Source organism: Palaemon carinicauda, chromosome 30 (genome assembly GCF_036898095.1).
Source record: "Palaemon carinicauda isolate YSFRI2023 chromosome 30, ASM3689809v2, whole genome shotgun sequence".
Taxonomy (NCBI): Eukaryota; Metazoa; Arthropoda; class Malacostraca; order Decapoda; family Palaemonidae; genus Palaemon; species Palaemon carinicauda.
Window position 1 is genome coordinate 15,572,750 of NC_090754.1, and position 13,792 is coordinate 15,586,541.

The 13,792-nt window shown below is 35.9% G+C and overlaps 1 protein-coding gene across 1 annotated transcript in view; it reads left to right on the forward strand.

Moving 5' to 3' along the window:
- The first annotated feature begins 6,951 nt into the window (after positions 1 to 6,951).
- The window catches only part of LOC137623400 (uncharacterized), a 235,821-nt gene continuing 228,980 nt past the window's right edge, over positions 6,952 to 13,792 (forward strand). Inside the window, exons 1-3 of the mRNA XM_068354234.1 lie at positions 6,952 to 7,006; positions 9,736 to 9,896; positions 12,942 to 12,999. Of these exons, the coding sequence (XP_068210335.1) occupies positions 9,744 to 9,896; positions 12,942 to 12,999 (211 nt within the window). The 5' untranslated portion in view covers positions 6,952 to 7,006; positions 9,736 to 9,743. The remainder of the gene's footprint in view (positions 7,007 to 9,735; positions 9,897 to 12,941; positions 13,000 to 13,792) is intronic.

Here is a 13,792-nt window from a genome sequence, read left to right on the forward strand (position 1 = left end):
TTGCTGAAGAGTCTTTTCTATCCTTATCAAGAGGAAAGTAGCTACCGAGCTATATTGCAGTAATAAAAAGTTTATATATATATATATATATATATATACATTGTATATATCTATATATATATATATATATATATATAGGTTATATACATATATACATATACACCCACTTGTATATATGTATATATATTTATATATACATACATATATATATATATATATATATATATACATACATATATATAATCATATATGTATATATATATATATATATATATACATATATATATTGTATATTCACAGTATATATATCCTAGTGTATGTGTACGTGACACTTCAAGAAGGATTGCTAAATATTTAGATATATATGCACACACACACGCACACACATATTTAAGCTTTCCCAGCTCTTCTCCCTTTCCTTACTACAACCCGTTACTTTGATAATTTGGGGGGAACTTAAAGTTTTTCGAGTGTAAGTGTGGCAGCAAGGAATTTCTTATGTAATGGGCTGTCATAATCTTAAGACTGTCTAGTGACCACATAGACCAAGATGATGTAATCTTTCTCTGATCAAGGGCGTTTGACTGCACACAGGTCTCCAAACATAACCTAAGTGGTCCGTCTACATGCCCCTACTCTGCGTGACATTGCTGGATCAGTGCAGGACTGCGAATGAGATTTATACCAGAAGGACGATTTTTCTAACTTAGGAAAAAGGGGCTATGTTAATATTGTTATACTTTCTTAGCTATATTACGACGACAAATCTTTCTCTTAAAATTTATATGAAGGAATATTTCTGTACAGTTTTATTTATTTTTTAATTACTACTATATATTGAGTAACAACAACACATATCTTCGTTTCAACTTGTATTCTATTTTACAAAATATGATCTGTACCCTCGACAATAGGTAGGTAACTTCGTAACTTACAATCTAACAGGAACAATTATAACACAGTAAGACAACACAAGTAGAAACATCCCACTAAAGTCAGAATTGGTTTAAAGAGCAATCATTTGATGGTAAATTGGCAATTAAAAATAGTGGAAGATAAAGGTAATGTGGGGTGGAGGTTTAGAGTTAAGTTCTGATGGAGTCGACAGATTTAGGCCCTGACGTGATGAGAGTGGCTTTGGGATGTTCATTGTGGCCTAAATGAGGCTTCCAGACTTCCGGATTTACAATGACATTGAAGTAGGTCATCTCCTTTTGCGGGTCATGTAGGACGAACATTGGGAGGATGCATGGTCCATCTGTCAGGAGATTGTTCATGTGAAGCTGTGAGATGCACCTTGAAGGTTTGTCATTGGCTAAGAAGGTCCAAAGAATGGCCGATCCTGGAAATAGAGTGCACGCAGGGGTTGAATCTATCAAGAGGGTAGTAGTTTAGGGGTTTAGTTCGATTAAGAGAGAGAGATGGCAAGGGCATAGGTTAATATGGTTTTGAAGAGTGTTTTCCAGCTATGTTTTAATCTTTACTGGTTGAGTTGTAAATCTTTACTAATCTGACATGCAGAAATTCAGTGGGAGTTTTAGCATAGAAGGGGCGGAGGTTTAGACTTCTGCCAGTTGTGCATCGAATTTTGATATAGGTTGAAGTTTGATTTGCATGTCATTGTAGGATTAGCTATATGGAAACTTAACATCTAGTGTCAGATTTTGAAGTGAAGTGGGTTCATCTAAAAGTGACACATGTCCAAGGATTTAGACAAATGTTATTCAATCGAGTAGACCTCAAAATTTTAAGATTTGCTATCAACCGGGGTGGCCAAGGTTCATTGGTACCATATGAATGTCTCGCTATTCGGGATTCAATTTATGCCTGTTATCAGTTAGGAATAAGTAGCTTCCATATCCAAAATAATGTTCATTGAATACACAAACTGTTAAGTTTTTTTTCGAGTTGTGCATTCACAAGATACCGAAGTTCTTTACCCTCTTAAATTCGTATCTAGACATTTACAACAATATGGGACACACGAAATGAAAGCTTATTTTCTCTTAATTATAAAATTTCTTTTCTTGTCAAAAACCATGGAATATAGGAAAATATATGGGTTGTTGCACCAGAGGTACCGTGAGATTTTTTTTTTGTCTAACAAGAATAATGAAAACATTAGAAATAGTCAAGATTGTAATTATTCAATGCATAATAGTTATAACACATTTCAAAAACTGTCTTATCTCATTTAATTTTGTATATCCTTTATTATGTTTTAACCATTAATGTAATTTTTACAATATGCTGTCTGCAAAAAAAAAAAAAAAAAAAAAATCAGATCAAACCAGATAAAGCTGAGTCCATACTCAGAATTATGGTTTATTGATATTATGTGAAAGCTCAATATAACTGTGATTTGGTAGTTTCTTTTGCTGTGTATATAAAATAAATGTTTTTGATATGCATGCCTAAAATATGTGTGTTGTGATTGATAGAATTTCATGCATTGGATGAAAGAGAACCCTCCAGAAATGAAAACATCTGTGGAAATTGGACTAGAAGTTATACGTGATCTCCATGATGACATATCTCAACATACTTATAAAGAAACTGTGCAGAATGAGAGAGTCCTGATTTTGCTCCTTCACTTCTCATCATTTTTGGATAGGCTTAGACATGACAACCAGCTGGATGAGCTATCTCGATATGGTAGTTGGGCTTCTATGATCTATCTGAGTTTCCAGGGAATGCATTCCTTGGTGTTTAGCGTTTGATATAACTAACTACACAAGTTATCTTCCAGCTTACTATGCTAAATTGTCTCAGCTACCAGAATATTATCCCCACTTTCATCAAGTGTTTGAAAAGGACTAATTTTCTGTTTAGATAGGTTCACAGAATGCCTTCCGTCGGATACCTGTGGATCATGCAATCGAAAAAATGGTCAACAAAGACTCCTAAACTCCAGGAGAGACTTGTTGCTCTAGTTTAAGCAATGGTGCTGTGACACGATACTATCTCAGCAGAATACGGAAGTTCCCTCGTCTTTGGTCACTGTTGATGGTATACCAAGAACAATCAACCAATAGGTGCTCTCCAAAGAGTTGAAAAAAAAAAAAAAAAAACAATTACCTGCAGAAGAGATACCACCGAACTATACCTGTCTAATATATGGATCAGCCCTTATACTTAATAAGATGGGGTGAACACAAAACATTTGGGGACATTGCATTATTAACACTCTCAAACATTATGAACGAATATTCTTGGTCAACAAAACATGGACGTTGTCTTTTGATACATACCGAAAAATTTCCACCAAAGAAGTTAAATGAGACGGGAGGCACGCCACAGCTAGAGCTATTCAATTGAAATATATCACGTTCAAATAGACAGTAGTACAATAGAACAAATTTCTCACCGGCAGTTAAAAAAGAAAATTATACAGATCCTTTAACCTGAGTGGAGAGAAGAAAAAGTACACACAACTTCTTTGAGCAAATATCTGTTTTTTAACTTGTGAAAAAGACTTTCAGGTTTGTCGCAAGTTGAGGTATAAAATCTTGTCCTAGAACTCTGCTCTATATAAGAGGAAGTAGACAGACGTCTTATCCTGCATGCAGCTCAAAATGCCTCACAAGGATAGAAAGCCCTTGTTCTTGTGGCAGATGACACAGATGTACTTTTGCTCTCTATTGCCTACAGTAACAACATATATGCAGCAATGTACATCATAGGTGGTACCCGAGTTAGGATGCGATATACTGATGGTTAGAAAATGTTTCTTTCCCTTAGACTTTCCATCTGTTAATGCATTAATACCAATTCATACATTCACTGATTGTGACAGTTTAAAGGCACGCTCCTTAAAAGGATAGTTAACACACAAGGCATTTTTAAACAAATAGGAATAAAATGGACCATATCTGAAGAACTACAAGGTAAAATAGAAGCATTTACCTGCCACCTGTATTCTGCAAAAACAAACATAGAGAGTGTGAATGATCTTCGCTATCATCTCTTTGGTGTGAAAAAGACTCAGATCTATCCCCACTATTTTCCACCCAGTTCAAGTGCCATTCAGAAGTACACTTTGAGAGACAACTACCAGCCTGCAATGTGCAGAAGAAGACTTGAATTTTGCTCAAACATCCCCTCACCACATAACCATGGATGGAAACTTGACTCAGGAGAAGGCAACAAGGAAGAGTTACAGTTCGTCTGGTCAGATGGACCACCAGCACCAAAAGTAGTTCTAGAACTTCTCTCATATAAGCGCCTGAGGTCATGTCAACTTCTACGGTGTACATGCTTTGCCAACAATTTTAAATGTTCCTAGTTATTCAGATTGGAAGCCTGCTACAATTAGTCACCTCATGATGATGGAGAGCCACAAATCATAAATGAAGATGTGAATGACGGCAATGAGTTGGACTTAGCCTAAAATGGACGCTTAAACCTATTATTTCAGTTGGTTACAACAATTCAATGTCAACAAAATATTAATTATAATATTTTTTTTCATATTACTCGTCAATTGTTACTTCTGATAATGATGGCGATGATGAAAAGGATGATGACTGTTATGATTATGTTGATTTGTTTGTGGGTCTTGTTATATATCTTATGCTGATGTATATGTCGACTGTGATGTAAATATATAATGTAATGATAATTTCAACGATGATGATGATCTCTATGATTACAATGTTGATGATGATGGCAATTATCAAGTCGGCAATGATAAATATTGTGACGATGATAATGAGCTTGCTCACTCAAACAAAATAAAGTAATATGTTTTGCTTATGCTTGATTTCAGGTAAATACCTTTTTTATGTTATTTGCAGTATTTTCTTTAATAGTTGTACTATAAGAATAACTAATGTACTAAATGAAACTTGGGATACTGCTCTTAAGGATAGAATATAGCTGATAAACTTTTTAGAAGCATATAAAAATGAAAACACTTATAGCTATAATGTTTTAGGGGTTTAATTGGATGTAATTTAATGTTTTAAAGGTATCCTCACTGAAAGCTCCGTAACTTCATATATATCAATTTTTTTTTTTACCTAATAACATGTTTAGTAATTTAGAGACACCAAGCTATTATTTAGTGTCTCAGACATACAGTGAAAGGGGATTGTATTCAAATTGATGTAGTGAATACTTTTGATAAAGTTAGTTCTTTTCTGATTTACCCCGTTTGGAAGGTGACAGAATATTTATTCTATAAGTATTTCGAACACGAAAGCTGCTGATTTCACACTGCTTCCAGACATAAATGGAATCCTGAATAACTGGAATTTCATATGGTAACAAAAGCCCTTGTCACCGGATTGATACCAATGGGCCTCTTTACCTGACGTACTATGTCAACTGAACGATCATGCAGGAGTTCTTTAGGTAATGAACTACTAAGAAAACTTTATGTCAACTTTGAGTTAACTGGAAATTCAATCTAGGTAACAAAATGGTGTCCAGGCTAATCCAACAATCAACAGCGTAGGCATTGGAATAAACCCGTGACCTGTTCAGGAGGTGAGAGATTACAAGGATATTGTTGTGCACCTAAACACAAGGACAAAGGATTTCATTATTCATAAAATAATAGTCAAACTAAATACTTTTATTAGGTCTACTGTAAGTTTAGTGTAGAATAATTAAGTCTTTTATATATATTTACTTTTTTTTTTTTTTGCTATTATACGAGCACCTAATATCAATAATTATCAAATGTTACCTCCACATAATTATTTATAAACTTATTACAAATATTTATTGAAATAAGTATTTTTTGTTGCTTTGATCTTTGTTCTTTTTCAACTTTTCTCTGAAAAAATGCTAAATTCTTCAGAATCTCAATATTATCATCACATCCACCACCTACGCCTATTGACGCAAAGGGCCTCGGTTAGATTTCGCCAATTGTCTCTATCTTGAGCTTTTAAGTAAAGAATATGTTAGTTTTATTTAAAATTTCAGTATAGCGAAACTTTCCAATTGCTTGCATGATTATCAACTCGTTATACTCTCGACTATTTCCCAGGCTTCCATTGGTCAATCAAGTACAGGAGCTTAAAGTTTAAAAGAGGTTATTGTATTAAAATACTAAAAATACTGAGACCTAGAAATAATCTAACCTATCTCAAGTCTCTTCCACAAGAGGAGCAAATGCACGGCGGGGCAGACACTGTTGCTAATTTTGTTGTATGGTGGCAATCACGAATGTAGACGACGTCAAAGACGAGTTATCAATAGGCATACCATCGAAGCGGCCATGACCTTTGTTGGGGCACTGGGGTGGGCGCCTGAGCCACTGGATGGGCGCCTGACTATTGTCTGAGAACTGACTGCAGTCTGCCTGGACTCGAAACATTGCTGCATTGACTGAATGGCGAAAAATGTCATGATAAATCAAATGAGAATCTATATTTATGTCAGTTTTCTTTCATCTTTCCTATTTCGTTCCGGTTGTCATTCGAACACTAATCTCTTACAAAATTTCTAAGAATGATCAAGTTAAGCAAAACAAATTGAACATGTTAAGAAAATAGATTGATCATTAGAATACTTATATTTCTCAAATAATTACGGGCTTGAGACATCTACGTAGTGGCTGTAGAATGCTTATGTTGTCTCGACAGATTTTCCACCTAACCGGAATCTCCTTCGTTGGTTACAAGGTTATTTTGATCTCTCAAAAAGTTGCCTCTCTCCAAGAAATCCTCATCGGCTCATTGGTGCTAATCAGTTCGTATTCACAAAATCGAAACTTTTTGAATCGCCAAATTTGGAACCCTGAGTCAATTGGTTTCTGTCCCACGCCAGAATCGGTGGATAATTTGTCATTACCGCCATTTTCCATATTCAAGTCTCAATTCCAATAGATGTTTACGAAGGGAAAACTTTTCGCCCACGTCATAAAGTTTGATCAAAAAATAATTTACATGAGGATAAAAGGAGTATGTCTCTTACCTCCTCTTCACTCGTGGTCGTCTCCTTACAAGAGGTAGTCCAGTCCATCTCTCGATTTTCTCCAAAACCTGTGACTTGGGTAAGTAGGATTCACTTCTTCATTTAGAAGGGCTTTGTCAATTTGCAGTGATCAGAAAACACTCGTCCTGATGACTTTTTCCCCAATAGCGAGGGATCAGCATATTATCTTAGTGATAACCAGACGGGGGTTCGAGTCCCGCTCAGATTCGTTAGTTTCCTACAGTGTCTGCAACTTTACTATCATTGTGAGCTATGGGTGGGGGGGTTTTGGGGGAGCCTATAGGCCTATCTGCTGATTCATCAATAGCCATTGCCTGGCCCTCCCTCGTCCTTGCTTGGATGGGAGAGGGGGCTTGAACGCTGATCATATGATACATAATCAGTCTCTAGGGCATTGTCCTGCTTGCTAGGCAATGTCACTGTCCCTTGCCTCTGCTATTCATGATTGGCCTTTAAACATTTAAACATTTAAGGATACACTATTCTATCTCATTTCTCTTCCTCTTGTTATTTTGAAGTTTTTATCCTCTTATTATTAAGTCTTTATAGTTTACATATGAAAGATTTATGTTAATGTTATTTTTGCTCTAAAATTTCTCTTGTCGTCTTTCCTTATTTCCTTTCCTCACTGGGCTATTTTCCCTGTTGGACCCTTGGGCTTATGACATCTTGCTTTTCCAACTAGGGTTACAGCTTAGCAAGTAATAATAATAATAATAATAATAATAATAATAATAATAATAATAATAATAATAAGTATAATAAATCACTCATATAATTTATTTATGCAAGAACACATAAGAAAACAATTAATTAATGTATATGAATACACACAAAAGGTTTTCCACCTAAGGAATTTCTCATTTTTATTTTTATGATAACTATTTTTTGAAATTGAAAAATTGGAAGTTTTTCGATTTCATTAGATAACATCATTCGATTTAACTTTCCAATATGAAAGTTCAGCTAAAAATAGAGTTAATCAATTTAATGATATTTTGAAGATCAAAGGAAAATGAAAAGATGCATTTTTTTTCTTTTTCTTATAACCTTTAAGATGTCATTGTTGGATAAGTCATTTATAATTCTAGCTGAAGCCTCGTATATACATATATATACAGTGTTGTCCCAACATCCATATCAGTCTGCATGTACGTATCCCCGCTTCAGGAAAAGCTGTCCCTTGTTTTCGAAAGCCTCATTGACGAGTCACTGTTGGTCTTCTCTTGATAAACCAAAATAATTTTATTGGTAAGTCAAATGCAATCTCTATCGGATGCTTGCCCATCAAGCCTTTCAGTGTCCTATTTACTGTTCAAACTGCTTGGAACTACTTATCCCTTTTCAAGATATACACTATAAAAAAAAACCGTAATTTTAATCGGAAATTCTCTGTAATCTTATACTATTCTCATTCATATTCAGTAAAATACAGGCAACCGTAATTTTTACCATACTTTGTTATTATTTCTTTACGGGTTGGTGACCATATCACTCCTTTACGTCAATATATCTGCTCTGGAAACAGCAAATGTCTGGTAACATTTATGCCAGTATTTTTATGATTTTTATATAGCAAATTTTTTAACAGTGTAGAATATTCATATTGCAATTGGTGTAAAAAAAGAATATTGTTTTATATCGTTATTGTGATTATAATTGATTCATTTTTTGGGGGGGGTCACTTTTATCAGTTAAGAAACTTTTTATTTAAATTTTTCTTTTAACTGACAATCCTTCTTTCAATAAGTCCCTGAGATGATCTCATTTTTCCTTTTATTTCGGAAGATATATTAAGTCACTATTTTCAGATTTATTTCGTAAAGTCAACATAAACATGATGAATTGATAACTAAAAGTAATATAGATCATAATAAAAAGAATTAGTATTGCACTTTTCTATTGTGGGCAATAGAAGACAAGTATATAATGTGGCAGAAATAAACACATTACGGTAGACTGTATATGATATATAGTGGCTTATTAGTAACTTCCCTGCCAGGTGATTGCCAGACCGGGGGGTCGAGTTTCACTCAAACTCGTTAGTTCTTTTAGTCTCTGCAATCTCACCATCCTTGTGAACTTAGGTTGGGGTGTTTGGGGGAGCCTACAGGTCTACCTAGCCATTGCCTGGCCCTCCCTGCTCCTCCAACTCAGACTCATTAGCTCCTCTAGTCTCTGTAATCTCACTATCCTTATGAGTCATCAGCAGCCATTGCCTGGCCCTCCATGGTCCTAGCTTGTGCACTGATCATATAATATATGGTCAGTTTCTAGGGCATTATCCTGTTTGCTAGGGTAATGTCACTGTCCCTTGCCTCTGCCATTCAAGAGCGGCGTTTTAAGAGGCATTTAGTCTAAGTTAAAAAGAAGAAAGGAAGAATAATAAGGAAAATGATGCGATAATGGGTGTGAATGGAGATTAAAGTGAAAGAAAGTTAAAGAACGATGGACAAAAACAAAAAAGCGAGGATAACGGGTGTATAGTAAGCATAAAAGAAGAAAAAATGTCAAATAATTTTTTTTCCTCTATCATTTTTTTTCCTTTAACTTCTAATGAAATTTTAGAGTTTGTGGTTTGCAACGGTAATGACAAGGTTTATTTTCATATGGAATTACAACTTTTGATAATAATAATAATAATAATAATAATAATAATAATGATAATAATAATAATAATAATAATAATAATAATGTTGTATAATTATAAATCATTCTTTGAAATGATCAACAAAACCTTTGTATTTTTTACATTCCTGGTTGATATCTTTCATGTAATACTTACAGGTACAGCCATGTTTCTGTCAGCATGCATGGCAATTTTCTTGCCAATTGTCGCCTTCAGCTGGAATCCATATTTTTCTGGAATCAGCGACGGGTTTACACCGCCCAAGTTCACTCAACCAGCGCCACCTGCCTGCTATAAATTTCACCATCCAGTGCAAAAGGTAATTTGACTCCGAGGAAGTCAGCCCACGTCAAGGACATGGCACCTTGATGGATAGATAGATAGATACATACATAGATAGAGAGATGGATAGATAAATAGATAGAAAGATATATAGATACATAGATGTGGTCATATACATGAATTGCACAGTCCTTAGTTCATGATTGATATAAGGCACATGTTCTTCAGTATGCAATGGCAGTTTTACACAGATATACAAGCAAACACATGCATATATATATATATATATATATATAAATAAAATATATGTGTGTGTTCATATATATGTACTATATATACATGTCTATATATATTTATATTGTGACGGGCCGAAAGAAGTTGTGACTCAAAGGCAGGCTGAAAGTAAACGGAAGTAAACTTTATTACAGAACGCTCATTTATATATACATAAAGCCCAGGCAAAAAGGGCATACAAAACATACCAGGCAATTTCAAGTTCAACGAAAAAGTTCACCGGTTAACAGAAAACGGTGAGAAAAACAGGACATGTTATTTCAGGTTCTTATCGGTATGAGGGGGGGAGAGCGAAGATACAAGCATAATACATACAAAAAATGAAATATTACTATGTACGATAATGTGACACACTGTTGGTACATGGCTCCCCCCCTAAAAATGACATACTGTACATGATAAATAGGGCGCCCAGATCTAGAGAGGTGAACTGTAGGTGGGTCATCTCTCAGGAGATAAGCAGGCTTTAGACAATCAATGGAGACCCATTCTTCTTTGCCACGAATGTTTTGTAGGAATGCTTTCGGACTGCGTCGGATCACAAGGAAAGGGCCTGCTTAAGGAGGCGTTAGCGGTGGCTTGCTAGTGTCGTTGCGTAGGAAGACGTGCATTGCAGAGTGCAAGTCTGTCAGTATGTGATGCTTCGCTGGGGGCTTGTAAGTCTGGCAGCTGTGAGTAAATTTTCCCATGACGTGACTTATGCACTGGAGATCGTCGGAGAAGGTTGCAAAAGGAAAAAATTCGGCAGTGACAACCAACGGGTCATCATACACCATTTCAGTTGCCGAGGACATTGAGGGTGTCTTTAGGAGTGGTCCTTAATCCCAGGAGGACCAAGGGAAACTGAGTAAGCAGTTGGAATCCTTGGAGCGGGACATCAAATCTGCTTTGATGGTGCAATGAAAAACGTTCAACCATTCCATTGGCAGCGGGGTTGTAGGCAATTATCTGATGTAGGGTGATGCCCAGGAGATTCGCTAATGACGTTCATAATTGAGAGGTGCAAGTGGTAGCCCTGTCAAAAGTAATATGCTCAGGGATACCAAATCTTGTAATCCATCCTGAGAGTAAGGCAGATGTACATGAGGCGGACGTTGCAGTTTCCATGGGAATGACTTCAGGCCAACGAGTGGAGCGGTTCGATGACGGGTAAACAGGTAACGATGTCCTTGTGATGTGGGTAGGGGGCCAACGAGGTCGACGTGGAATGTGGGTGTGAAACGACGCTGAGGTTGAGGAAAGGTGCCCACTTCTGAAAACGTGTGTCGATGTACTTTGGAAGTGTGGCAAGAAGTACAGGAGCGGACCCAATCCTTAGCATCCTTAGAAATGCCCGTGCTAAATGAACATCGTCTTCAGCAGCTGTGTAGTAGAACAGCCCGAGGGATGTGAAAGGAAGGCCGTGAATGAAATCAAACACCTGTCGGCGCATGGGAGCAGGAATCCCAGGTCGCGGTCTACCAGTACTGACATCACAGAGGAGGGTGGTGTTAGAGTTGTCGAAGGGGATGTCTTCCCAATGAAGGGATGTGCAGGATGTCCTACATACTTGATACTCTGGATCCTGTCGTTGGGCTTTAGCCAAGGCGTTGTAATCCAATCCCAGTTGAACGGCCGCCAACGTGTTTCTTAACAGGGCATCGGCAACGGGATTCATTTTCCTAGGGACGTATTGAAGTGGGCAATTGTACTCAGCCACAGCGGAGAGATGTCGGCGTTGACGGGCAGACCAGGCGTCAGACTGTCGAGTGAAGGCGTGCACTAGAGGCATGTGGTCTGTGCGAATGACGAAGGGTGTACCTTCTAAGAAATGGCGAAAGTGACGGACAGCAAAGGGCACCACCAACAATTCGCGATCGAAGGTAGAAATAACCCGATTCTGCCTTGGACAGTTTTCTGCTGAAAGAGGACCTCTCCTCTGGACATAGGACGAAAATTTCATTGGGGCGGTGCCAACTTCCGTGGAGTCCGACATAGTACTAATGACGGAGGGGCGAGGTGGGGATGGAAGGCGGGAGGAGCGAGTCAACTTCCGGGGTCACCAACGTGACGGGCCAAGAGAAGGTTGTGACTCAAATGCAGGCTGAAAGCAGCTGAATAAACTTTATTACAGAACGCTCGTTTATATATACATAAACCACAGGCAAAAGGGGCATACAAAACATAACAGGCAATTTCATATTCAACCAAAAAGTTCACCGGTTAACAGTTAACGGTGATAAAAACAGACATGTTATTTCAGGTTCTTATCAGTGCGAAGGGAGAGCGAAGATACAAGCATAATACATACAAAAAATGAAATGTCATTACTATGTACGATCATGTGACACGCGGTTGGTACAATATTTATAATTTATACATACAGAACATACATATATATATATATATATATATAAATATATATATATATATATATATATATGTATATATATATATATATATATATACATATATATATATATATATATTTATATATATATATATATATATATATATATATTCATTCCAAATTTTATTATTTTCTACATAAAAGTTTTAAACAAAATAAGACCGCTTAGCTTCTAAACTTCCTCCAACGTATTTATATCATTATTATTATTATTATTATTATTATTATTATTATTATTATTATTATTACTTGCTAAGTTAAAACCACTCAAGTTCTATGGAACTACGTTAATCTATGAACCTTCTAAGCCCTTCCATAGCCTGATATGTTAATGTATGTTAAAACTTATTCCCCTCCTCAAATATTTTATTCTTATTCTATTTCACCTTTTTGGAATAGTTTCCTGATCTTTGGAGGAACGACAAAGGAAAGAGGAGTGAACAGAACATTTTGGAAGGTAAGCCCATATTCTCTCTCTCTCTCTCTCTCTCTCTCTCTCTCTCTCTCTCTCTCTCTCTCTCCGCGTATTACTTGTGTCTATTTTTATCTGAATATTCGTGCTCGTTCACTTATCAAATTAATGAGTGTATAATTTTCATATGTCCATATTAATTGGTATTTTATATTATAATCTAAATATGTATATACACTCACATATGAATATATATATATATATATATATATATATATGTATATATTTATATATATATATATATATATATATATATATATATATACTAATATAATCAACAACAACACATTTAGCCTTTTCTAGTCCTCTTATTGCCACTTAGAAAGGGATATAGTTGGGTCATTTTCATAAGTTCTTTGACCACTGAGAACGGAGGTACTTTTCTCATTAGATTTGACTTTTTGGAGGAATAAAAAAAAAATTTAGCCCCCATGGCCCTGTCAAAAGGGTGGCCATAACTTTTGAGAGCCCTGAATTAAAAAATGGCTTCCGTAGCCAGTTCAAAAAATTATTTTTTTCATGGTTTTTCTTCGAGTGCTTTACAAAATAGGTTTTATAGGGTTTTTTGGCATGGGAAATTCATCTCAGATGTTATTGTATTGATTTGACCTGTTTTTCATATTCAAATTCACTATGGCCGCCAATTTTGAGTACCAAACGTTCAATTTTGCTACGTCATTACAGATCTTATATAGTCGTTGTAATGAAAGTTTTTTTTTTTTTTTTTTTTTTTTTTTTGATGAATCAATTTATTTTATCAGTGATAGAAGTTAAAGTA